At 41.0% G+C, this 27,231-nt stretch overlaps 1 protein-coding gene across 6 annotated transcripts in view; it reads left to right on the forward strand.

Moving 5' to 3' along the window:
- HELZ (helicase with zinc finger) overlaps nucleotides 1–27,231 on the forward strand; it is a 166,245-nt gene that overhangs the window by 45,856 nt on the left and 93,158 nt on the right. For 4 of the 6 annotated variants that reach the window (XM_060202610.1, XM_060202607.1, XM_060202609.1 and 1 more), the window contains 5 exons: nucleotides 15,335–15,459; nucleotides 16,908–16,964; nucleotides 22,440–22,491; nucleotides 22,977–23,052; nucleotides 26,614–26,812. The exons of the other annotated variants lie outside the window; for them this stretch is intronic. In XM_060202610.1, coding sequence (XP_060058593.1) covers nucleotides 15,335–15,459; nucleotides 16,908–16,964; nucleotides 22,440–22,491; nucleotides 22,977–23,052; nucleotides 26,614–26,812 — 509 coding nt within the window. The remainder of the gene's footprint in view (nucleotides 1–15,334; nucleotides 15,460–16,907; nucleotides 16,965–22,439; nucleotides 22,492–22,976; nucleotides 23,053–26,613; nucleotides 26,813–27,231) is intronic. 6 annotated transcript variants of the gene reach the window in all.

Here is a 27,231-nt window from a genome sequence, read left to right on the forward strand (position 1 = left end):
GTCTTCAATCCAGGGAAGCCTGGCTGGCATCCTGATGGCATCTGGAACCTGGTGACTGAAAAGAGAGTTAACATACGAAGCCAAACAAATTGTTGAGCAATCATGGACCCAAAGCTTGGAATAGTGGAGAGGAAGTGTTAGGGAGGGTACTCACTGCAAACTCTAGTGTACTTCTGCTTTCTTACTTTGGTGCCATACTCCAAACTCAGTCAATTTCTGCTTTGCGTTTCTACTTTTTTTTTTTTTTTTTTACATGCATAACATTCCTCAGATTCCCATTTAACAATACAACCCCCACTATTTCATTCATCATTTTTCATGGACCTGTATTCTCCCCACCTACCCACCCACCCCAGAGTCTTTTACTTTGGTGTAATACTCCAATTCCATTTCAGGTTCGACTTGTGTTTTCTTTTCTAATCTTGTTTTTCAACTTCGGCCTGAGAGTGAGATCATCCCATATTCATCCTTCTGTTTCTGACTTATTTCACTCAACATGATTTTTTCAAGGTCCATCCAAGATCGGCTGAAAACGGTGAAGTCACCATTTTTTACAGCTGAGTAGTATTCCATTGTGTATATAGACCACAACTTGCTCAGCCACTCATCTGTTGTTGGACACCTGGGTTGCTTCCAGGTTTTGGCTATTACAAATTGTGCTGCCAAGAACATATGTGTACACAGATCTTTTTGGATGGATGTGTTGGGTTCCTTAGGATATATCCCCAGGAGGGGAATTGCAGGGTCATAGGGTAGGTCCATTTCTAGCCTTCTGAGAGTTCTCCACAGAGGTTGGACCAATTGACATTCCCAGCAGCAGTGCAGGAGGGTTCCTTTGACCCCACACCCTCTCCAGCATTTGCTGCTGTTACCTTTTCTGATGTGTGACATTCTCACAGGAGTGAAGTGGTATCTCATTGTTGTCTTGATTTGCATTTCTCTGACAATCAGAGACTTGGAGCATTTTTTCATGTGTTTCTCAGCCTTTTGGATCTCTTCTGTGGTGAATATTCTGTCCATGTCCTCCCCCCATTTTTGGATGGGGTTATTTGTTGTCTTGTTGTTGAGTCTGGCAAGCTCTTTATATATGTTGATTATTAAACTCTTATCTGATGTATGGCATGTAAAGATCTTCTCCCATTCTGTGAGGGGTCTCTTGATTTGGGTAGTGGTTTCTTTTGCTGTGAAGAAGCTTTTTAATTTGATGTAGTCCCATAGTTTATACTTGCCTTAGTCTTCCTTGTAATTGGATTCGTTTCATTGAAAATGTCTTTAAAATTTATGCAGGAAAAAGTTCTGCCAATATTTTCCTCTAAGTATCTGATAGTTTCTGGTCTAACATCCAAGTCCTTGATCCACTTGGAATTTACTTTTGTATTTGGTGAAATACAGTGATTCAGTTTCATTCTTCTGCATGTTTCAACCCATTGTTTCCAACACCATTTGTTGAAGAGACTCTGCTTTCCCCATATAATAGTCTGGGCCCCTTTGTCAAAGATTAGATGTCCATAGGTGTGTGGCCTCATTTCTGGGCTCTCAATTCTATTCCACTGGTCAGTGTGTCTGTTCATGTTCCAGTACCAAGCAGTTTTGATGACAATGGCTCTATAATACAGTTTGAGATCTGGCAGTGTGATGCCTCCGGTTCTGTTCTTTTTTCTCAAGATTGTTTTGGCAATTCTGGGTCTTTACTGGTTCCAGATAAACATTTGTAGCATTTTTTCTATTCTCCTAAAAAATGTGCTTGGGATCTTGATGGGGGGGGGGTAGCATTAAATTTGTAGATGGCTCTGGGTAATATATTCATTTTGATGATGTTAATTCTTCCAACCCATGAACATGGAATATCTTTCCACTTCTTTGTGTCTTTTTCAATTTCTTTGAGTAGTGAGTCATAATTTTCAGTATACAAGTCTTTCACTTCTTTGGTTAGGTTTACTCCTAGATATTTTATTGTTTTTGTTGCTATAGAAAAAGGAACTGATTTCTGGATTTCAATTTCTTCTAACTTAGTGTTTGCATAGATGAATGCCACTGACTTTTGAATGTTAATTTTATAGCCTGACACATTACTATATTGCCTGATGATTTCCAAAAGCTTCTTGCTGGATTCCTTAGGTTTTTCCATGTATACTATCATGTCATCTGCAAATAAGGAGAGTTTGACTTCTTCTCTTCCAATCTGTATGCCTTTAATTCCTTGCTCCTGCCTGATTGCTATGGCAAGAACTTCCAACACTATGTTGAATAGTAATGGTGATAGTGGGCAGCCCTGTCTAGTACCTGATTTGAGTGGAAATGCTTCCAGTTTTTCACCATTGAGTATGATGTTGGCTGTAGGTTTGCTATATATAGACTCCACTATCTTCAGGAATATCTTTTTCCATCTATTCCCATTGTTTGTAGTGTTTTGATCATAAAGGTATGTATTTTGTCAAAGGCTTTCTCTGCATCTATTGATATGACCATGTGGTTTTTGGTCTTGCTTTTGTTGACGTGGTGGATCACATTGATTGATTTACATATATTAAACCAACCTTGCATGCCTGGGATAAACCCCACTTGGTCATGATGAACAATCTTTTTGATATACTGCTGTATCCGGTTGGCTAGAATTTTGTTCCATATTTTCGCATCTATGTTCATCAGAGATATTGGTCTGTAGTTTTCTTTTTTGGTTGTGTCCCTGTCTGCTTTTGGTATCAGGGTGATGTTGGCTTCATAGAAGCTGGCAGGGAGTATTCCAGTGTCTTCAATCTTCTGGAAGACTTTTAAAAGTAGAGGTATTAGTTCTTTGAAAGTTTTGTAGAAGTTGGTAGGTATCTAGGAAATCATTCATTTCTTCCAGGTTCTGTCCTTCTGGTTGCTTTAGGATTCCTTTGTTGTTCTTCTTCTAGGTCTTTAAGATGTGCAATCAGGCTGTTTATTTGTGCCTTTTCTTGTTTCCTAATGTGTGCTTGTATAGCTATGAACTTCCCTCTTAGGACTGCTTTAGCTGTGTCCCAAATATTTTGATAGTTTGTGTCTTCATTTTCATTGAACTCTCGAAACATTTTGATTTCTTCCTTGATTTCCTCTTTGACCCAGAAGTTGTTAAGAAGTGTACTGTTGAGTTTCCACATTTTGGGACTGTTACTAATCTTTTGTTGATTGTTAAGTGTTAGTTTAATTCCACTGTGGTCTGAGAAGATGCTTGGGATGATTTCAGTGCTCTTGAATAGGCTGATGCTGTCTTTGTGGCCTAACATATGGTCTGTCCTTGAGAATGACCCATGTGGATTTGAGTAAAATGTGTATTCCAGTTTCTTGGGATGAATGACTCTGAAAATGTCCAATAGTTCTAGTTTATCTATCTCTTCATTTAGCTCCCTTATGTCTTTACTGATTTTCTTCCTGGATGATCTGTCAAGTTGAGATAGTGGGGTGTTGAAGTCCCCTACTATGATTGTGTTACTGTTAATATATTGCTGTAGCTCTTTCAGTAGAAGTTTGATGTATTTAGATGCCTCTCATTGGGTGCATAGATATTAATAATTGTTAAGTCCTCTTGATTGACTGATCCTCTGAGCATTAAGTAGTGTCCATTCCTATCTTTTTTAATCTTATCTATTTTAAAGTCTATCTTGTCAGATATGAGAATAGCTGTTCCTGCCCTTTTTTGTGGGCCATTGGCTTGAATGATAGTTTTCCATCCTTTCACTTTAAGTCTGTGTTTGTCTTGTTGCGTTAGGTGAGTTTCCTGTAGACAACATATTGTTGGGTTGTGTTTTCTGATCCATCTTCCTACTCTGTGTCTTTTAATAGGTGAATTCAGGACATTGACATTTATTGATATCAAAGATTGAAGGTATTTTAACGCCATTCTTGTAGAGGTTTAGAGTGTTTTGATATATGTCCTATTTGTGGTGGTCTGGTTGTTTATAGGAGACCTTTCAGAACTTCTTTCAGGGCAGGCTTGGTGATGGTTGCTTCCTTCAACTGTTGCTTGTCTGAGAAGGTTTTGATGCTTCCATCTAGTCTGAATGACAATCTAGCAGTATATAGTATTCTTGGCTGAAAGCCTTTCTCATTGAGCACTCGATAGATATCTTGCCATTCTCTTCTGGCCTATAGTGTTTGTATGGAGAAGTCTGCTGCTAATCTTATGGGTTTTCCTTTGTAGGTGACTCTTTGTTTTTCTCTTGCAGCCTTGAGGATCCTTTCTTTATCCTTATTCCTTTCCATTCTAAGTATGACATGTCTTGGTGTCTTTAGGTCTGGGTTAATTCTGTTTGGGACCCTCTGGGCTTCTTGAATCTTTATGTCTTTGGTGTTGTCTAGACTAGAGAAATTTTCAGCTATTATGGCCTGGAGAATGCTTTCTTCCTCCCCTTCTCTTTCTTCCTCTGGTAAGCCAATAATGCGTATATTGTTTCTTTTGAAGTCATCCCATAGGACTCTGTTGTTGTTTTCAGCATCTCTTAATCTCTTTTTGAGATCTCTTACTTCTTTTTTAGTTGTCTCTAATTCATCCTCAATCTTGCTAATTCTGTCTTCAGCCTCATTGATTCTATTCTCTCTGTCCTCTACTGCTTTCTGGAGTTCATCTATTTTGTTGCCCTGCTCTGATACTGTTTTAGCTTGTTCAGCTAGTTGCCTTCTTAGCTCAGCGATTTCAGCTTTCAGCTCTCTAATAACCGTAAGATTATTAGAATTTTCTTCCATATTCTCATTTGTTGTTCCTGCATTTCTGATTACAATTTTTTCAAATTCTTTACTCACTCCTGTTATTATTTCCTTAGCTAATGTTTGGTTGTTGAACTCGTTGTTTTGTGCTTCACCCTCTGGAGGACTTTTAACTGGACTCTTGTCCTGGTTCGAGTCTCCAATATTTTTTCTTGTTGTTTTAACCATTTTATATATTATGTTATGAGTTCCCTTTATCAGTACTTTTCAAATTATTGATCACTATTGCCTGGATTGACTTGTGTCTAAGTAATTTAATTAAAGGGTTTACTGTGGTGGAAGTTAACAGTTTTTTCTCAATCCCTGAGTTGGTGTAAAAGCCTCTTTTTTTTCTTCCCTGTAGGCTATGGGAGCCTGAGGGCTTTTAAACTATCAATAGGCTTCTTAGCTTAATCACTGACCAAGAGATAAAGCAGGGTGTGGCAGAGATAATCCAGTGGTTATGCAAAGAGACTTTCACAGCCCTTCAGCTATGCCACTGAGGTACAGGTCTTCTCCTGAGTTTCCCGATTAGATCTCAGTCCCCTGGTATCCCTCCCTGTTGCTGCTCCAGATTCTGAGGGTAGTAGCAATGGAGACTCAGAGTTGCACTTGGTGAGTCTCTGGGGAGTCCTTTTCCGCCCTTCAGCTGTCCCCTTGTTGTGGAGCAGACTGGAGGTGGTGTCTCCACTGATAAACTGCTGAATGTTAGCAGTCACTTAATCTCTCCTTAGGCTCCTCTCTCTGCTCAGTCACCAGCCACATGTGTTTGTACTCACGGGGGATTTACTGGGTTCCTGTGGTCATTCTAGTCCTGTCTTATTTAGGTTCCGGGTGGTCTCCTTTGGTAGTCCTAGTTGATCCGGGAGAGTAGAGGAGAGGAGAGGAGAGAAAGCGATTTGCTGCTCGTAGCTCCGCCTCCGGAAGTCCCCCATTTATTTTTTTTTTATTATTTATTTTTATTTTTATTTATTTATTTATTTTTTCCTCCTCCAGGTTTATTGCTGGGCTCGGTGCCTGGACCATGAATCCACCGCTCCTGGAGGCCATTTTTTTCCCCCCTTTTGTTGACCTTGTTGTAGCTTCGTTGTGGTTGTTATTATTGCCCTTGTTGACACAATTCGTTGTTGGATAGGACAGAGAGAAATGGAGAGAGGAGGGGAAGACAGAGAAGGGGAGAGAAAGATAGACACCTGCAGACCTGCTTCACCGCCTGTGAAGCGACTCCCCTGCAGGTGGGGAGCCGGGGGCTCGAACCGGGATCCTTACTCCGGTCCCTGCGCTTTGCGCCACATGCCCTTAACCCACTGCGCCACCGCCCGACCCCCCCCCCCCCCATTTATTTTTTAAGAGAGAAAACAATGCGGTCATCAAGCAGTTAGTGGAAGTTAGCGTTGCTGTAACTACACAGCGAATGCGTCTGGAAAAATAGGGTTCCTTATAATGTGGAAGTGGGAGGCATTGCAAGCACCTTCTCTCCCCATCTTTCTCGTGCACACAAGACTTGGGTGGGCCGTACTGCTTTTAAAAATACAATTTGAAGGGAGTCGGGCTGTAGCGCAGCGGGTTAAGCGTAGGTGGCGCAAAGCACAATGACCAGCATAAGGATCCCGGTTCGAACCCCGGCTCCCCACCTGCAGGGGAGTCGCTTCACAGGTGGTGAAGCAGGTCTGCAGGTGTCTGTCTTTCTCTCCCCCTCTCTGTCTTCCCCTCCTCTCTCCATTTCTCTCTGTCCTATCCAACAACGACGACAACAACAATAATAACTACAACAATAAAACAACAAGGGCAACAAAAGGGAATAAATAAATAAAATAAAATAAATAAATTTAAAAAAATTTAAAAAAATACAATTTGAAGAAATGTCTTAATACATTTATTTAGGAAAATGAATGAAATGAACAATTTTATCATGCTCTTGGTAATTTACTTCTCGTCTGTTTTTATGCTTAATTATGTTCTCAGCCTCTTACTATGTACATTTAATTTTTTAAAATATTTATTTATTTTCCCTTTTGTTACCCTTGTTTTTCATTGTTGATGTAGTTATTATTGCTGTTATTGATGTCATCGTTGTTGGATAGGACAGAGAGAGAGGAGGGGAAGACAGAGAGGGAGAGAAAGACAGACACCTGCAGATCTGCTTCACTGCCTGTGAAGAGACCCCCCTGCAGGTGCAGAGGCGAGGGCTCGAACCAGGATCCCTATGCTGGTCCCTGTACTTCGGGCCATGTGTGCTTAACCCCCTGCCCGACTCCCACCATGTGCATTTTTATAGTAGTGAGGAGTTGAATGAATTAGCTCTAAGACGCAGACTGGAGGACTGAGAACAAGCCGGCAGCAATCAGCTGTGTCTCTCCAGTGTGAAATTATTCAGAAGGAAGCGATCCTAGAAGTTATTACACTCAACTGCAGTTGAAGGAACGAATACTTCAAAATCTGTGCAGTAGATCTCAACTGTAAAACTCACCACATACCCGAGGGATCACCAGCAAAGACCACAGAGCTTCTCTGACAAGGTTAAGGACCAAATATTAGGAGGAACAAGGTGGAGTAGGGATTTTAAAAAAGTACATCATTGTACTTTTAGCTCAGGAAGAAATAATGAAGACTAGATTATACCCTCCTCACCCCCATTGAATACTTTTAGTACTTTTCATTTGCCCAGAGCATTTTAAAACTGGGACATTTTATCTGCAAAAGACCTTGGAAAGAGGAGCACCATAAGCCACAAAAGCTGTCGCCCACATGTCCAGAGTGATTATTTGTTTCAGTTTGAAGGAGAAGACAAGGGAAAATAATTGAGGCAGACGCGAATGAGGAGAAAAAGCCCCAATTCCCCAGCATGGGCACTGGTGTGAGATCTGCTTGTGCTGCTTTGCAGTTTTGTTTTGTTTTTGATACTGAAGATAAATGGTCATTTTAACTTCTGGCTGTTAACTTGGTTTAGGCCTTGTATTGTCTCAAGTCATTTTATATACCATCAAAGTCCTCTCCCCCCAAAAAATAAAATTTAGTGGGAGTCGGGCGGTAGCTTAGCCGGTTAAGCGCACGTGGTGCAAAGTTCAAGGACCGGCATAGAGATCCCGGTTCAAGCCCCCGGCTCCCCACCTGCAGGGGAGTCACTTCACAAGCGGTGAAGCAGGTCTGCAGATGTCTGTCTTTCTCTCCCCTTCTCTGTCTTCCCCTCCTCTCCATATCTCTCTGTTCTATCCAACAACAACGACATCAACAACAGTGACATCAATAACAGCTATAATAATAACTATGACAAGGGCAACAAAAGGGAATAAATAAGTAAATATTAAAAAAATAAATAAAATTTAGTGAACATTATGTACAGAACCAAAGCTCTAGGTTTTTGTGTCAAATAGGATTGAATGGTTTTTAACTCCCCCCTCCGCCCAGTTTTCTCTGCCCTTGCTCATGTATGATTCCGGGCTCACAGGCCAGTGTTTTCACCCCCCCACCCCCTGCCCACGGGGCCTTTCATATTTGTGATTCCATTGCTTCGGGATGACTCTCGCCCTGTTTAATTTTCGATAGAGACAGGTGGGGCTGGGTGGGGTTAGCGGGAGAGACGCCATGGCTCCCCGGTCTGCCGTTCATCCGGTCCTCTTGGTGCTCCACGTGCGCCCCAAGGCTTGATCGCTGGTCCTTCCACATGGTGAAGAGTGTGCTGTGCTGGGGAGCCGCTTCCCCGCCAGTACGTGTGCTCGGTGTCAGCGAGAGACACCATAGAAGCGCGCCGTCATCAGTGGGGCTTCCCCCAGGGCCCTGGTGTGCCAGGTCCCAATTTAATGCTCTCTAAAGACCACAGAGTTCTCTGAAGTTGAGATATTCTTTAGCTATTTTTCATTCCCATGAAACATATTTTTCAGCTCTTGACAACTAGTTTCTTAATATCCCAGTTACTAAAAAGGAAGGAAGATATTTCTAGGTTCATTTTTCTCCTCACTTACCTTCCTCTCCTCTTCTCAGTTCTCACACTGCTCTATAATTTCCATACTGTAAAAGGAAGCATCTAGGGAACTCTTATGAAGAGGCTGTTCAGATACTTTATACCATTAGCATAATTAATCTTTACGAGCTCTTATTAGTCTGCTTTGTAGGGGAGGCAGTGGTCTTATAACTAAGACCAGAGCATTTTATTTGGCTTGCTTGCTAGACATAGCTATCTATGTTTCCCCATACATTTACGCGTTTCTGTTTTATGGATGACCACATGGAGGGTCAGGAACAAAGTGGTTTGCCCAAGGTCATGTTTGAATAGTTTTATGAAGATCTGAGGGAGATGGGGCTTATTGTGAAATTTTCTAAGATACTTAAAGCCGAACCCTAAGTCATACTTTACTGGAAGTTTTTACTTACTTGCGATTACCCGATAGTTGAATAAATGTGACATGACTGAAGTGGGATAAGTTTTCCCAAATGAAAAATAACTGAATAAAACCTTACACAGAGGGGCTGAAAATTTCACTTTAGAAATCTTATTTGATAAAGAGCATATTCATAAAGATATTTATTGCAGTTCTATTTTTTTATTTAGAATTACTTTATTTTGTGATTGTAGTGGGCTAGATTGTAGGATTACAAGGCACAGCTCCAGACCACACCCACCACTTAAGTTCTCTGTCCCCACTCTCCTGCCTCCTAAACATCGCCACCAGTTTTCACAAGTCTTAGAAACGTTTGCTTGCTTTCGTTTCCCTCCTCCAAGTTTATGTGTGTTGATTCTCTAGATTCCATGAATGAAACTATCCAATAGTTGCTTTCATCTCTTTAACATATTTTGCCAAGCATAATCACCTCCAGTTACATCCATTTTGTTCCAAAGGACGCAGTATTACTTTTTTGATTGTGGAGTAGTATCCCATGGAGTATATATCCTGTAACTTCTTTAGCTAGTCGTCATCTGTTGATGGGCATGTAGGCTGCTTCCGCTCTCTGGCCACTGTGAATAATGTAGCTATGAATATGGGATTGTATGTGTTCTTTGGATAATGTTTGTGTGTCTTTTGGGTAAATGCCTAAGAGTGGCACGACAAGTCATAGGGTAATTCCATTTTTATTTGTTCAAGAACTATCCAAACAGGATTGCAAAGGGACTGCATCAGTTTGCATTCCCACCAGCAGTGCAGAAGGGCTCCCTTTTCTCTACAACCTTTAACACCTGTCCTTTGCTGGTTTGATGTAAGCTATTCTCACAGGTGTGAGATAGGATCTCACTATAGTTTTAATTGGCATTTTCCTAATGATAAGTGAAGCAAAACATTTCTTCATGTGTCGCTGGGCCATGTGTATCTGTTCTTTGGAAAGCTACCTGTTCACCTCTTTGGCCTACCTTTTAAAATTTTTTAAAAAAAATATTTATTTATTTTCCCTTTTGTTGCCCTTGTTGTTTTTCATTGTTGTAGTAGTTATTGTTGTCATTGATATTATCATTGTTAGATAGGAAAGAGAGAAATGGAGAGAGAAGGGCAAGACAAAGAGGAGGAGAGAAAGACAGACACCTGCAGACCTGCTTCACCACCTGTAAATCGACTCCCCTGCAGGTGGGGAGTTGGGGGCTCTAACCGGGAGGGATCCTTGTGCTAGTCCTTGCGTGCCACGTGTGCTTAACCTGCTGTGCTACTGCCTGACTCCCTGCCCCCCCCCCCTTTAGTTGGGTTTCTTTTGGTTGACCCAGAGCAGTTCTCTAGAGATGTTTAATGTCAATTTTGTTTGTCTGCTGTGTAATGTGTAAATGTCTTCTCCCAGTTATTGGGTTGCCTAATTATCCTTGTGTAGTTTGCTTTCAATGTGTAGATTTTTTTTTTTTTTTTTTAGATTTAATTTATTTGGTAATGAGAAAGACGGGAGGAGAGAGAAAAAATCAGACATCACTCTAGTACATGTGCTGCCAAGGATTGAACTTGGGACATCCTGCTCAACAATGCTTTATCCATTACACTATTTCCCAGACTACAAAGACTTTTTTTAAAAAAAAACCAGAGCACTACCTTTAGGGTGTAGAAGTTTTTTAGTTTGATATAGTCCCATTTATTTAGTTATTTTCATTTCACATGCCCATGGAATTGAGTCTACAAATATGCCTTTGATGCTAAGATACTGCAGTACTGCACCGATATTTTCTTCTACCTGTTTCAGAGTTTCTGGCCTAGTATGTAGATCTTTGATCCATTTTGTCTGATTTTGGTGTATGGTATTGGATGATGTAGTTTTATTTTTTCCACATGTGGTTGGCCAGTTGTTCCAGCACCATTTGTTGAAGAGGCCTTCTTTTCCCCATTGAATGCTTTTGGCCCCTTTGTCGTGTATTAGGTGGGTAGGTTTATTTCTTGTCTCTCAGTTCTGTTCCATTGTTCCATTTTTGTTTCAGTATCATGCTGTTTTAATTACTATTGCTTTGTAGTTTTTGTAGTCTAAGTTAAAGTTGGGACGCACAATATCTATTTTTATTTTTTCTTAGAAGTGCTTTATTCATGTTTTTTTGTGGTTCCATACAATTTTTTATTAACAGGTTGTTCGGTTTCATTGAAAAGTGTCATTGGGATCTTGATAAGTATCTCACTAAAACTGTAGATTGGCCATTGTAATAACATTTATTCTTGCAGTCCATGAGCAAGGAATGTTCTTCTATTTCTTTTTTTAAAAAAAAAATTTACTTATTTATTCCCTTTTGTTGCCCTTGTTGTTTTATTGTTAGAGTTTTTATTGATGTCGTTGTTGTTGGATAGGACGGAGAAAAATGGGGAGAGGAGGGGAAGACAGAGAGGGGGAGAGAAAGACAGACACCTGCAGACCTGCTTCACCGCCCGTGAAGCGATTCTCCTGCAGGTGGGGAGCTGGGGCTCGAACCCGGATCCTTATGCCGGTCCTTGTGCTTCACGCCTCGTGCTCTTCCATTTCTTTATGTCATTTTCTCTTCCCAGTGCTCTATAGTTTTCACTGTAGAGATCTTTCACCTCCTTTGGAGATTCACTCTGAGATATTTTACTTTTTCGGGTCCAATTGTGAGATTAAGTTCTTCAATTCCCTTTCCTCTAGTTTGTCATTTGCATATAGAAATACCACAGATTTGTGGGTGTTAATTTTGTACTCTGCAACTTTACTGAATTTATTGTTTTCTTACTAGAGTCTTTGGGTTTCTCTAAGTTTACTATCATGCCATCAGCGAATACTGATAGCTTGACTTCTGCCTTTCCAATATGTATACCTTTGATACTTCTTTCTTGTCTGAAGCCATTACAATGTTGAATAGTAATGATGATAGTGGACATTCTTGTCTGGTTCTAGATTTGCCCACTACTTCTGGAGGGTCTTTATCATAAGTGGATGTTGGATCTTGGTAAACGTCTTTTCTGTATCTATTAATATGATGGTATCTTTCTTGTTGTTGACGTGGCAGATTACATTGATTGACTTGCAATGCTGAGCCAACCCTGCTTCTTCCCACGGATGAATCTCATTAGATCTTGGTGTATTATGATTGTTAGGCTGCTGAATTCAATCTGCCAATATTTCGTTGAGAATCTTTGCAGCAGTGTTCATCAAAGTTATAAGCCTGTAGTTTTCTTTTTTTGGTAGAGTCTTTCCTTGTTTTATGGATTTGTGTTACATCAGTCTCAGAATGTGTTCGGTAGTGGTCCCCCTCTTCGATTTATCTGGAATAGTTAGAGGACAGTTGGTGTTAGTTCTCCTTTGAGAGTCTAGAATTCATTGGTAAAACCGTCTGGACCTACACCTTTATTCTGGGGGAGATTTTTTATTACTGATTCATTTTCTATATTACTGATAAGCTTGTTTAAGTTATAAACTGTCTCGGGCTAAATTGGCAGGTGGTACAATTTTAGGAGTTTATCCATTTTATCCGAGTTGTCTGGTCTACTTGCATAGAGGTGTTCTAGTCTCCCCATGTAATTCTTTATATTTTCCCATCTTCAATTTCACGTCAGTCAGAGCTCTCCCTCTCCCTCTCAGCCAGTGGCTTATCTACTTTATTTATCCTTGGTTTTGTCGGTCTTTTGAATTACCTTTCTGGTTTCTATTTCATTAATTTCTGCTGATTTTGACTATTTCCCTTCCCCTGTTGGTTTTGGGCCTCTGCTGTTCCTTTTCTAGCTGGTTCAGTTGTGATGTCAATTAGCTTACTTGAGATCTTCACTGTTTGTCAACACGGGCCTTCCCTCTGAGCACTGCTTTGCTGCATCCCCGAAGGTAGGGTAGTTCACCTCTTCGTTCTCATTGTTCTACAGGTGGGTCTTAAGTTCTCTTTTCATTACTTTGGTGAAGCAGATGTTATTCAGAAGCATATTGTTTAGTCTCTGTATTTTGCAGGCATTTCTTTTTTTTCTATTTGAGGTTCATTTCTTATCTCACAACTTCATAGTAAGAAAAAAAATACTTTTAAACTATTTATTTTTAAGTATTTTTATTTTATTTAGTGAGAGATAGAGGAAGACACAGAGAGAAAGATACTCTTCGGTTGTGGTTTATGGTGGTACTGGAAACTGAACCTGGGAGCTCAGAGCCTCAGGCATAAAAGTCTTTTGCATAACCATTGTCCTGTCTCCCCAGCCTGAAAAAATACTTTTATGATCTCAGTGTTCACATTTTTATTGAGGCTGTGTTTGTATTCCAATATATGGTCAACCCTTGAGAATGTTCCATGTAGCAGTAGTATTTTTAAAAAGAATTATTGTCATATGATAGAGGGAGAAAGGGAGGGAAGGAGAGAGGGAGAGGGGAGAGAGAGAGAGAGAGAGAGAGAGAGAGGGAGAGGGGAGAGAGAGAGAGGAAGAGAAACAGTCAGACAGAAACAGGTACCTCAGAGCACTGCTCAGCTCTGGCATAGGGTGGTGTGGGTTTAACATGTGACTTCTGGGTCCCAAGGTGTGCAAGATAGTGTGCTACTACTGCACGTCTCCTCAGCGTTACAGTTGTGCTTTCTCTCTCTCTTTTTAAATTTTAATTAATTTATTTATTAGAGACAGAAATTGAGAAGGGAGGGAGAGACAGAGAGGGAGAGAGACAGAGAGACACCTGCACCCCTGCTTCACCACTCATGAAGCTTTCCCCCTAGAGATGGGGACCAGGGGCTTGAACCTGGGTCTGTGCCCACTTTTATGTGAGCACTTAACCAGGTGTGCCACTGTCTGGCCCCTGCAGTGCTCTTTCCAAAAGAGAAAAATCTGGAATTGTTCTAAAGTGAGAGGACAGTGAAAGTGATGGATCTGCTTGATGAAACATACAGCCACTAATATGATACACTCCAGCAAATGGAAAATATAATGTGTTGGGGAAATGGTATCAAAAGTTATATTTACATCAGTTCCAATAATGGTAAAGAGCTGTGTACGTGTAAGACTTCAGAGAACATTGATAAATGAAAATAATTTAGTTGACTTGAGTTTATGGTGAAAGTTTATTATTTATTTATTTTTTACACACACACACACACACACACACACACACACACACACACACACACACACCTACTTCCAAGTGAAATTTTATTAATGTTGTTATAATATCATTTGTTAATAACAAATTGAACATGGTAGCAAAAGTTATTATTTGGTACAAAAAATTGTGAGGAGACCCACTGAACAATCTTCCCAGCCTGAACTTTAATCAAGCAGTGTAACATACTGGTACTTAAAAGAAACATTTTCCTAGAAGTAATGGGAAAAATGTAGTATCTACAGTATTTTCTCTTTAGCAAGTTAATTGCTTGCAAAGGAAGTGTGCATAAACTAAAAGTGAGCTCTTGGACTTCGCAGTAAAGAGAAGGTGCAGGTTGCCTTACTAGTTGGACCACTGGCAGTTGCCTTGAGAAATCATCTCAGATGACAGCAGAAAAGCGAGTCTGTTCTTACTGTGAGAGATATGTGCTCTTTTCAATAGTATTAAATCAAATCTCTAAACACTTGCTGATATTTGGGTTGGCATTTTCTACAGCCATTTGACAATTGAATTCTTTGTTAATCTTATTTGGTAAATGATAATTTTTGGTTTCTTAGAAATAATCATATGTTGAGATTTGCTGTTTCTGTTCATGGACATTTAGTTAACTTTTTTTTTGGGGGGGGGCAGGGGTGTTGCTAGGCTTTGAAGCCAGTGCCTTGCACATGCAAAAATGCATGTGTCCTGTCACTGAACTACATCCCTGACCCCTTATGCATTTCAGTGACCCTTGAATCTCTTATGTCACAGTAAAAAAGAATAAAAAAGTGAGCACTTTATGCAGTGAATATCAGTGCAGTTTAAAGTCCTTTGCCTAGAATTCAGAGGTTGAATAGTACTTCCATTGGAGAGTTTTAAGGTGAATCCTTCTCCCTATGATTTTGATGGGATCCTAACTGAGGCTAGGCGGTGGTAGGTTCGATTTGTTGATTGCCTCATGGCTTTTTTTGTTTTGTTTTGCTCTGTGTGTATTTCTTTGACAGAACTGAAAATGCCAGTGATTTCCTCTAGTGGTTGAAGTTATCATGCTGGCACATAAGAAGTCATACATGCAAGCTGTGAATCATACTTGTGGTAACATGCTAGCATAGCAATGCAATTGAGGAACGGAACATGCACGTTGAGTGTCACCTGGCTAATAATAGTCATTTTTTTGTGTTAGTTCTGGGAGAAGGTCTGTCCAAGGGAGACGGTGCTTTCCGGGCAGTGCTTTGCTGCATGCAACTGAAAGGGAAGCTCCAACCTGTGTCCAGCATTCTCGCCAAGTCACTGACGGGAGAGTCCCTGGTATGTCTGACTTTGAATACTTCAGATGGATGGTATCTGATCACTACGTGATAGTCTTCAAGGTGGAGTTCAGCAGAACCAGGAAATGAGTCTAGGTGTTAAGGTGGCCTTGTAGAGCTGTGATCACACAGGATTCTTAAGCTAACCATTTATTCTATAAAATGTTTAAATTCCCCTACTACTTACTTGTGCTTCTGAGGATGATATGGGTGTAGTTTACGATGCCTCGTCACCTGTCCAATCCTTCTGACACTTTGGGCTAAGGTTTTTCAGTATGGCATAGCTAATCCTATCCAAATTTTGGGGTAAGCTTTTTAAATAGGGCATTTTATTTTCTAGATTTTTCAGTTTTGGGTTGAATAATTGAAAGCTTGTTTTTTGGTACTTTATGAGTTGGAAGTCGACGGTGATTGGAATAAAAGAGGTGTAGCTTTCTGTCAACAGTGTATAACTTTAAAACTTTGCTGATACTTTCTGGGATCATAAACCAGAAGTCTATGACTTGGTCATACAGCACAGACTGCCTGTGTCTTACATATTACTCAGAATAGCTGTAAGTCATAAAGATCTGGGGCTAAGTTTGTCTGCCCAGCAAGTAGATTTATTTGTTAAAAAAAATAAAAAAAAAAAACAGAAGTGAAGAACACACCTAGTATACTGCTGAGTTTGTATAATGAATAGCCCACCTCAGAAGCTAATTTTGTTGTTTTCTAAGGAATTATTGTGCAGTGAATTATTTAATTGCTTTAGAATGTGTTTTGATTTCATAAAGCTCATAGATTAATTTAAAGGCTAAAATGCACTAATATAGCAAGGCTATATAGCCCTTTAGTTCTCAATAGATGATAATGAATACAGCTCTTTGTTGTTAAGATAATTCTATCTTTAAGAGCATTTTTCTATAAAGTAAAGCATACTATATAGGTTTACCTGTTGGCTTTTTACACTTAAAGCTAGGAAGAAATCATTTGCCTTTAAATTCCAAGTGAAATCTGAATTTCAGAAGGATGATTATGTTCCATAGCTTCTTTGGCAGCTTTCTAGTAACGAGCCATCTGTAAAAGTGATCTGATCATTGTGAGTCTGAGTCACAAATCAACTGGCTGAGCTCATCATTTTACAAGCATAAACCCATTAGTTTTAGGGGAACATGTTCAACAATCCTTCAAGTTTAATTTTACCTTCGCTTACCTATCTTGTTCTTCAGAGGTACCCATTGTCACTATTTGCGTGGAGTAACTCTGAAGCACAGGACTACAGTGGTCCAGGATCTGCTGTGTCTCTGTTCTGTGCCCCTTTGATCTTTTCATGAAGATGGGCAGCTTTATTTTAGCTGGTTATGCTAGTTAGGAATGGAAGATGAAGATAACATTTTTTTTTTTTTCTACAAAGGGCAGATTAAGTCTCTGTAATGACATATTTTTCTTTTTTTCCATTCATTCTTTCAGAATGGGATGGTAACAAAAGATTTAACAAGATTAAAAACACTTCTCACAGAAACAGAGGTAAGTTCACTTCAGGAGACCTTTTGGAAAGAGTATAAGCTACTCTGGCTAGTAAGTGTTTTGTGTGAAAATCTCGAGAACCCAACAGAATTATGTAGGTGTGCTAGTACAGCCTGCCAACCCTCCCTTGCAGCCAGCTTGCCTCCATGGTACAGACTTCACTTCTTGAGGCATCCGTACTGTATTTTGGGTCTTCTGTTCTCTAGCCAGCAAATGGAAAGATCACTGGGAAACTTTAGTTAAAATTCTTGTATACATTTTAGTTCTAATGGAGAAGGTGAAGAATATGATTAAAATATTGACAGATTAAACTTTCAGAATTTTAAGTATTGATGTTTTTGTTAAAAACACAATCCATTTTTCAAGTTCAAATGTGTGTAGTGTGACAAAAATAGCTAATGTCTGGGACTCATAATAGAAATCTTAGCTACATTTGACTGTTAGAAAATACTCTTATTAAATTGGAATATTCCAATCCTGTTGTATTTTCAAGTAACTATAAAAGAATTAGTGATTTAAGGACTATATTTACTTGAAATGATTTATCATGCCATATACATATGTATGTTTTAAGATTACTTATGAGGGGGGCGGAGTGAGAGAGAGGGAAGGAGATAGAGAACCACATGCAGTGCTGGCATCAGACTCAGGATCCACGTGTGAGAGCGAGCCCAACACCGTGTGTATTGTGCCGTCTGCTGGGCTGCAAATGCGTTTGTTTTTATGAGAAGGGAGATGAGGGGGAGGAGGCATGAGAGGGAGTGCACGAGCGCACAGGCCGGGAGAGGGAAGAGACCAGAGGTGGTGCTGGGCTTTGAAGCTGTGACCCCAGGGCCTCAGGCACGCATTTCTGTCTTTCTTTCTTTTTTTTTTAGATTTTAGATTTTTGAAATATTTTATTTATTTATTTTCCTTTTTTTTTTTTTTTTGCCCTTGTTTTATTGCTGTAGTTATTGTTGCCGTTATTGATGTCGTCATTGTTGGATAGGACAGAGAGAAATGGAGAGATGAGGGGAAAATGGAGATGGGGAGAGAAAGACACCTGCAGACCTGCTTCACTGCCTGTGAAGGGACTTTCCTGCAGGGAGTTCAGCCAGGGGCTTGAACCAGGATCCGTATGTCGGTCCTTACGCTTTGTGCCATGTGTGCTTAACCCTCTGCGCTACTGCCCGGCTCCCAGGCCTGCATTTCTATGTTCTTAACAGGTAGAGTTATTTTCCCAAGCCCCTATTTATTTATTTAATCAGAGGGAGAAGGAGAGAGAAGTCAGAGCATCACTCTGGAATAAGATACTAGGATCGAATTTGAGACTCGCTCCTAGAAGCTGGTACTCTTCCACTGAAGCACCTCCTGGTTTCGCTTGGACTATTTGAAGAGAATGGGTTTAGTAGATAGAAATACTGTGTGTCTGGGTAAATGGGAAGTAGAAATGTGCTCCCCTGAAAGACAGGGGTAACAGTGTTGTGTAAAAAGCCTGTGACTCAGTCTCACCTCTCTCTCTCCTCTCTCTCTCTCCTCTCTCTCTCTCCTCTCTCCTCTCTCTCTCTCTCCTCTCTCTCCTCTCTCCTCTCTCTCTCTCCTCTCTCTCTCTCTCTTCTCTCTCTCTCCTCTCTCTCTCTCTCTCTCTCTCTCTCTCTCTCTCCTCTCTCTCTCTCTCTCTCTCTCACACACACACACACACACACACCAGAACACTGGTCAGCTCTGGCTTATGGTGATGGAGGAGGTCCTCCCCTCTCCATTTCTCTGTCTCTATCCAATAATAAATAAATAAAATATTTAAAAAAATACCTTTTAAAAAGGGTGCCTAAAAAACACCAACAAAATTGTAGTCCCCTGGGAGTGGCATGAAGCCCCAGTGAAGCCCTGGCATCAAGGAAGGGAAAAAAAGGGAACAAACAAAACCAGATACAGATCTCTGGAACCTGAGATCCAGTGTCTAAATGCTCACCTTAGGCCAAGGGGCATGCTGCTTGTTACCCCTGCAAGGCCGAGAAGTGCAGCCTCAACACACACTCTCTGCATTTGTGGATTACTATAGATGCTGACTTCCTGACACAGACCGTGCATTTAAAAATATCTGTTTATCTTAATGAGAGGAATGGGGCGAGAGAGAGTCTGAGACCGAGCTCTGCTAAACTCTGACTTATGGTGGTGCTAGGGAATGAACTTGGCACTCCGCGTGTTTCCCCTCTAACAGTCACAAATGCCTTAGGCGTTACTTTATCACCATGCCATTCCTCTTTCTCTTTCCATTCTGTAAATTTATTCTGATAGATTTATTTATCTTTTTAAAGATTTTTTTGTTATTTATTTATTTACTCCCTTTTGTTGCCCTTGTTGTTTTATTGTTGTAGTTGTTGTTGATCTCGTTGTTGGATAGGACAGAGAGAAATGGAGAGAGGAGGGAAAGACAGAGAGGAGGAGAGAAAGATTGACACCTGCAGTTCTGCTTCACCGCTTGTGAAGCGACCCCCCTGCAGGTGGGGAGCCGGGGGCTCGAACCGGGATCCTTACACTGGTCCTTGTGCTTAGCACCACCTGCGCTTAACCCGCTGTGCTACCGCCCGACTCCCCCTTTTTTTTTTTAATTTTTATTATCTTTATTTATTGGATAGAGAAAGCCAGAAGTCAGGAGAGACAGGGTCTCTAGAGGGGGAGAGAGACAGACACCTGCAGCCCTGCTTCACCACTAGCAAAGCTTTCCCCCTGCAGATGGGGACTGGGGGCTTGAACCTGGGTCCTTGTGCACTGTAATGTGTGTGCTTAACCAGGTGTGCCACCATCCAGCCCTTATTTCGATAGATCTTTAAAAAAAAACCTTATCTGCGCACACATCTATCCTTTATAAATATTTTTATTTTTTATTTTATGTGAAATAAAATCTCACGTGTGGTGCTTGGGATGAAACTGGTAGCCTCAAGCACGCAAGTGCTGCGCTCTGCTAGCTGAGTGATTTCTTCAGCTGGCAGGACTCCTCCCTCCCTCCCTGTCACCAGGGTTATTGCTGGGGCTTGGTGCCAGCACTATGAATCCACCACACCTGGTGACCTGTTTTTTTTTTTTTTAAATCTTACTTGATAGGACAGAGAGAAATTTAGAGGGGAGAGGGAGATAGAGAGACACCTGCAGACTTTATCACTTTTCTGTTTCTTTGGATAGGACAGAGAGAAATGGAGAGAGGAGGGGAAGACAGAGAGGGGGAGAGACAGACAGACACCTGCAGACCTGCTTCACCGCCTGTGAAGCGACTCCCCTGCAGGTGGGGAGCCGGGGCCTCAAATCGGGATCCTTGAGCCGGTCCTTGTGCTTCGCTCCAGGTGCACTTAATGCGCTGCGCCACCACCCAGCCCTGTGTAAAAAGATTTTTTTAAGCACTTACAAGTAAAAGGGAGGTGGAGGACTGTATTGTGGTCAAGGATTCCGTGTCCAGCTGTGGAGAGAGGGACAGTGCCACATTGGTGGTGAACAAAGTGTGCTGATGCATATTTTGGGACGATGTGCAATCAGACCCTTGGGGAAAATGTCTTCTAAAACATTTTCTAATATTATTTGTCTATTATTGAATAGAGATAGAAAGGAATTGAGAGGGCAGGGGGAGCTAGAGGGGGGAGACACAGAGAGACATCTGCAGCCTCTCTTCACCACTTGTGAAGCTCTCCCCCTGCAGGTGGGGACCAGGGGCTTGAACCCAGGTCCTTGTGCACTGTAATGTGTGCACTTAACCAGGTGCGCCACCGCCTGGCCCCTGTGAAACAGTACTTTGATGACGATGATAAAGGATAAACATTTGAGGTGGAGTATAGCTTAGCCAGCACAGCACATGCTGCCCCACATGGGTCCCGGGTTCAAGCCTCTGGCACCACATGGTAGCAGCACGCACAGGGGAAGCTTCACAGGCAGTGGAATGATTCTCTCTCTCGTTTCTGTGATTGAAAGGGTTTGATAAAGCTTCAAAAGGAGTTTAAGTATCAGAAGGCATTTTCCTGTAGAAACACTGTCATAGTGAAATCAGTTATAGTGATACTGTTTCACCTGTACCCAATTAGTATTTATGACTTTCTTTTAAAGTTAGTAAGAGGAGGAGGAGGGGAGAGAGCAAGGCAGAGCAGCGCTCCGGCATATCATGTAGGGCGCTGAACTCGGGGTCCTGTGCTCGAGAATCCTACTGTCTGATGTACCACCTCCCTGGCGGCGTTTTGATCTCTTTTTATAGTATAGACCATTCCAAATTTTACCTTGGGAAAACTTTTTTTCTTTCTAAGTATTTTATTTATTTCAGTAGGGGAAAACTTTTAATCCATTCAGTTCAACATTTACTCAATGCCTGCATTGTTCAAGATTCTCGTGGTTTTCGGAAGCTGAGATTCCCATGAGAAGCTGTCCGTTGGGACAGTCCGGGGTCTACATGGCTAATGTCCTCACATGGCATGCCGCCTGTGTCAGGCGGTCAGCCAGTTCTGTGATGGAAGTGGAAGCATGGGCCAACTCTGTCGAGAAACCAGGTAGTGTGGAAACTGAGGTTTGAAATCGAGGGCAGGTAAATAAAGCCTCAGAGTAACCGGGTACGGGGTCAGATCGGCAGCCAGCACCACACATTCAGGGGAATGGGAGGCAGATGAGCGCTTACCCACAGTGCAGCGGGACTAGCGAGTAGCAGCTGTGAGTGCGCTCGACCGGCTGTGTGGGATTCAGAAGGCACTTTGTGGAGGGCACAGGGAAATGGGCAAGGTGCTTCTTAGGAGGTTAGTTTTACTTTCTTTGGAGATGAGCACTGAAAGGGGATGCGATCTGGTACGCTGGCGAGTTTTGTTTTGGACACATCGGCTATGCTCTGTGCTGGAGTGTGGTGCATGCGGGAGGACTTTGTGTGGGGCTGACAGTGACGCAGCATACACAGGACTATGGAGCAGTTGGGGACAGAAGTGCTGTAGCTTGTGCATCTTAGAGTAAGAGAGTCCGGGGGGTGTAAACTGGGTGGATTTGTCTGCAGCAAATGTGTCAAAACCCCCAGAAAGTCAGTGGATGGCGCCCCAGCCATGGACTGTGAGTAGAAGGCTCATTGAGAGTGAGGGGACGTGGCAGGCCCCAGGTGCTAGCTACATTTCATTGAGCGCAGGAGAAAAGGGGCCTGGATAGCCAGCTGTTCTCCACAGGTTACGCAGAGGACAGGTGAATGCAAAGTGGAGGAAGGCTGTACCTTGTGGGGCTTGGAATTGGGAGCCTAGATTTCTTCTGCCACCAGGTAGATTTTTTTGAATAGAGCACTGCTCAGTTCTGATTTATAGTGGTGCTGGAATTGAACCTGCAACCTTACATACAGAATAATATAGAACAAAAGACTAAAAATGCACTTGCGATTTATTAAAAATGTCTTAAGTCTTGAGTGAACTTTAAAATTTGTTGAAAATGTTTAAGTTCAGTTCACTTGGTTCTATCTTACTGTGAAATTCTCTTTCATTTGAAACATTACAGACATCAACTAGTAATGTCATCACTGGATATCATGTGGAAGACTTAGAAGAGGGTAAGTCCCTGGCTCTCAGTAACTCCTGGAAGCTGTGATGCTGGGCTGCGCTTGCCTTGGTGGGTGACTGGAGGGGAGTTTACCGAGGGAACCTTCGGTCAGTCTGTGGACCTTACGTTTTAGAGGTGTCAGTAGGTGAAAGCTATGTTTTCACCGGTCCCTTTTTATGAAAGAACGAAGCCGTGGAGGTAAGCTGTAACTACAGACCCTTCCTTTTCCTTTCTTCCATGCAGTTGTAAATGTGAGTGTCACCCTTAGAATGCTGTAGTGGAGGGTCTCTGTCCACCCCACCCCCAGGCCCCCCATAAGTATTACTTTTTTGGGAGATCTGAATTGTGCCTGCCACAGTTAACATCCACGATATGAAAAAGTGGCTTGGAGCAGTGAAAGCACACGGGCATGAAGTCCTGGCTCGGTAGCCACAGAAAGGTTCCAGAATTACTGGCAGGCCTGAATGACAAGATTGTGTCCTGGTTACTCTCTAGGCTCTTGTAATGGTTGGCATTTCCGCCCCCCACCCAGGGGAATCACAAGCAGCGAGGAGTATACTTTATGTAAAAGGTAACGTGGAACTTTTCTTTATGACTTAGATTTATTTAAAGCATAGTTGATTTTCCATCACTCTTTGAAAATTAATAGTAGTTCAAATTTAAAAGCAGTAGTATGTGGAGGAAGAGTACTGTGGTCCTTGATTGAGTGACATGGGTCTGAACTGCACGGCCCCACTCCTGTGCAAATTCCTGTTTCCTGATTGTTGGACCCACATTCATAGATCCAGCCAGCCACAGATGCTCCTTGGTTGCGTCTGGCCATGATGAACTCGTGAATTTCAAGCGCTGATTGTAAGGGAACTGAGCACTCATGGGTGTTGGGGGTGTGGGTGCTTTAAGGTCAGTTCCCTATAGTCTCAGGCATGGCTGCAGTTACGTTTTGGGAGAGTCCAAAGTTTTCTGCTGCTTTTTGATAGCACAGACCCCTTCATGTATACTGATTGAGAAAATGGTTTACTTCCAGCTTTAAATAGAAGCCACAGTAGTTACCACCATTAATTAGTGAAAGTCAAAACTGTGTTGCTAAAGCATTTAATGATAAGCATCAATGACCTAATTGGAGAGTAAGACTCTCTTAGAAGCCTTTTACAATATCTTAAATTTACTTAAATTATGCTGATTGAAATTTATGTTCTTTTATTATTTTATATGCCCCTGAGATAGAAGATAAGATAAATAGGAAATTATTTCAATAACTTTTTGAGAAAAGTTACTACCTTTATGTAATCTTTGTATAATATTTGTGAGTGTTTTTTTAAGCTTTAGTAAGTATACATTGAAGTGGAGGGAATGATTAAAGGAACTGTTATTCTAAGTTTTAGAAGTTATTTATTTGATAGGGACGAAGGAAAAAAATCCCCCCATCTCCATGGTTATGGCCGGGGCTCAGCGCCAGCACTGAGAATCCACAGCTCCGGAGGTCATTAAAAAAAAAAATTTTATTAGATAGGACAGAGAGAAGTTGAGAGAGGAAGGGGAGATAAGACACCTGCAGACCTGCTTCACCTCTCGCGAAGCTTCCCCCTGCAGGTGGGGATTCAGGGGGCCCAAATCCTGGTCTTTTTGCAGGTCCTTGCACATAGTAATATACACACTTAGCCCCAGGGCGTCACATCCCTTAAATCAACATCTTTTAAAAAATTTATTTTATTTATTTATTCCCTTTTGTTGCCCTTGTTGTTTTATTGTTGTAGTTATTATTGTTGTTGTAGTTGTTGGATAGGACAGAGAGAAATGGAGAGAGGAGGGGCAGACGGGGGGGGGGGGGGAGAAAGACAGACACCTGCAGACCTGCTTCACCACCTGTGAAGCGACTCCCCTGCAGGTGGGGAGCCGGGGTTCGAACTGGGATCCTTATGCCGGTCCTTGTGCTTTGCGCCACCTGCGCTTAACCCACTGCGCTACAGCCCAACTCCCTTAAAGCAACATTTTAAAAGACAAGTTCCCTTCTTACCTCCGTCCCTCCTTCCCTCTGTCTCTCTCTCTATCTCTATTTTTTTTTTTCACCAGTGATCTGCTATGGCTTATGGCGGTGTGGATCGAACCTGCAGTTTCTTTTTTAAGGGCCAGTTATTGATGGGGTTTTATACAAGTTCTCATTCTCTTTTGATAATAAAGGAAATTTGATAGGCAATTTTATGACTCATTAGACAAGATGTTAGTAGAAAGTAATTCATAAATTTGAAAATCTTCATTACATATTGTAGGAGAAATGGAACAGAAGCTTATGCAAAGGAAATATGAGAAGATATAATATAGTTAAGAATTATAAAACTTGGAATTTTTGGGAAATAATTTAAAACAAAATATTAGGAACATTGGGACCCCCCCCCATTGAGACACACTTGAGAGACGCAAATTCATGATTTTAAATGTGTCTTACAGAAGTATAAGAGAGCTGAATAATACAGTCTAAGCTCTGTCTCATCAAGAAAGCCTTACCTATCACAGTTTATATTCTGTTGTTCATTTTGTATTTCTTACAACCCATATTTATTCCTTGAAAATTTATATCCTCCTTGTTTCTATTAAATATTTTGTGATTTCACCGATGTGGTGACGGTGTGTTCTCCCGGGCCGGAAAAAAAAATTTTTTTTGTGATTTGTATTTTTAATGTTTTTTCTTTCTTTTTTAAGATTTTATTTACTTATTAATGAGAAAATAGAGAAAGAGCCAGACATCACTTTGGTACATGTGCTGCCGGGGATTGATCTCAGGAGGTCATGCTTGAGAGTCTAGTGCTTTATCCACCGTGCCAGCTTCCAGACCCTCCCACCCCCCTTTTTCTTTCTTTTTAGCTTTATTTTGTTTGTTAGGACAGAGAGAAATTTAGGAGGAAGAGGGATAAAAGGAGGGAGGGAGAGAGAGGCAGAGAGACACTTACAGCCCTATACTTCATAGCTCGTGAAGCTTTCGCCCTGCAGGGGAGGACTGGGGGCTTGAACCCAGGTCCTTGCGCACTGATGTGGCTCAACTAGGTGCACCACCATGTGGCCTCTGGGGTTTCACTGATTTTTTCCCCCTAAGGTGGTCTTTTCTAATGTTTTATGTTTCAATTATTTAAAAACTGGGTGGACTCATAATTTCCCAGGGTATTTAAAACTTAAAACATTATTGAAGCCTGACATTTTAATCTTATTTATTTATTTATTTATTTTTTAAAAAACGATTTTATTTATTTATTCATGAAGAGAGAAGGAGAGAGAGAGAAAGAACCAGACATCACTCTGGTACATGTGCTGCCAGGGATTGAACTCAGGACCTCATGCTTCAGAGTCTGATGCTTTATCCACTGCGCCACCTCCTGGACCACTTAATCTTTTTTAAACACTGAATTGTCAGTTTAATTTTCTGAGTCATAAACACTGAGGAATCATTAAGTATATACCCTTCAAAATGAACATTAGTTTACTCATAGTAGAATTTAATGTATTGAACAAGTTCTGATTCTAACATAAAACTTCTATTTTTTATTTAAAACTTTAAGCAAACTAGAATGACTTAACATTCCAATGACATAGGCAATCATGTAGAAGAGAACATAAACATTATATTTGAAGTTGAAATGTAGAAGCTTTAAATTGTCAATTTAACAATATGTTCCATTTTTTTTCAAAATGAAATTTATAATATATGGAAAATTTTCTTGGTCACATTATTCTGGGGAGTAGGGCAGACCTGTGTTTGAGGAACGAATCCACTTGATGTCAGTGTTGCTTTAGAAAAATTCTCTTCTAAGAGGAATTGTCTAATAGAGTGACTTTCTCACGAAAGAGGCTACCGTTTCAATGTGCTTATTCGGAGAGAGGGCCATGAGTATGTTCTGCTTTAGTCTCTTACTCCCAAGAAAGCAGCCAGTGAGTATGTGGAGGTAGCAGTGTAACTGACTGTGGTAAGTATTCTACAAACCCCTTCTTCCAGCTCTTCTGCGCAGGACAGTGTGTTCACTGTATCCTTTCAGGAGGTGAAGCTCTGTCTTTGTTATTGACGAGTCAGAGGGCAAATGCTGACAGTTTATCTTTTATGTGGTTCAAGAAGATATTCGATAAAAGTCTTTCCTATTCTACTTAGATTTCTAGAGCAAGGAGTCTGTAGGTACGGTGCCCAGTGTACTTCAGCACATTCCCAGGAAGAACTAGCAGAATGGCAAAAAAGATATGCTTCACGGTTGATAAAATTGAAACAGCAAAATGAGAATAAACAGCTTTCAGGCAGTTACATGGAAAGCCTGATAGAAAAGTGGATGAATTCATTATCTCCTGAGAAAGTGGTGAGGAAAATCAGCTACGTTGTTTTGATCTGTTTGTTTTGCAAATGACCTTGTTTGAGTCTTGACTCTGTTTTGTGCTGTGTTCTGGTTCATTTATTCTTTACGTGAAGAACATATATATATATTTTTTAACATTTATTTAAATCTTTATTTTTTTCCCCTTTTTAAAATTTCTTTATTGGGGAATGTTTTACATTCAACAGTAAATATAATAGTTTCTACATGCATAATATCCCCCAGTTTCCCATATAATAATACAACCCCCACTAGGTAGAACATAATTTAAAAAAATTTTTTAAAAATATTTATTTATTTATTTATTCCCTTTTATTGCCCTTGCTTTTTATTGTTGTAGTTATTATTGATGTCACTGTTGTTGGATAGGACAGAGAGAAATGGAGAGAGGAGGGGAAGACAGA

The sequence above is a fragment of the Erinaceus europaeus genome, chromosome 12 (assembly GCF_950295315.1).
Source record: "Erinaceus europaeus chromosome 12, mEriEur2.1, whole genome shotgun sequence".
Lineage (NCBI taxonomy): Eukaryota > Metazoa > Chordata > Mammalia > Eulipotyphla > Erinaceidae > Erinaceus > Erinaceus europaeus.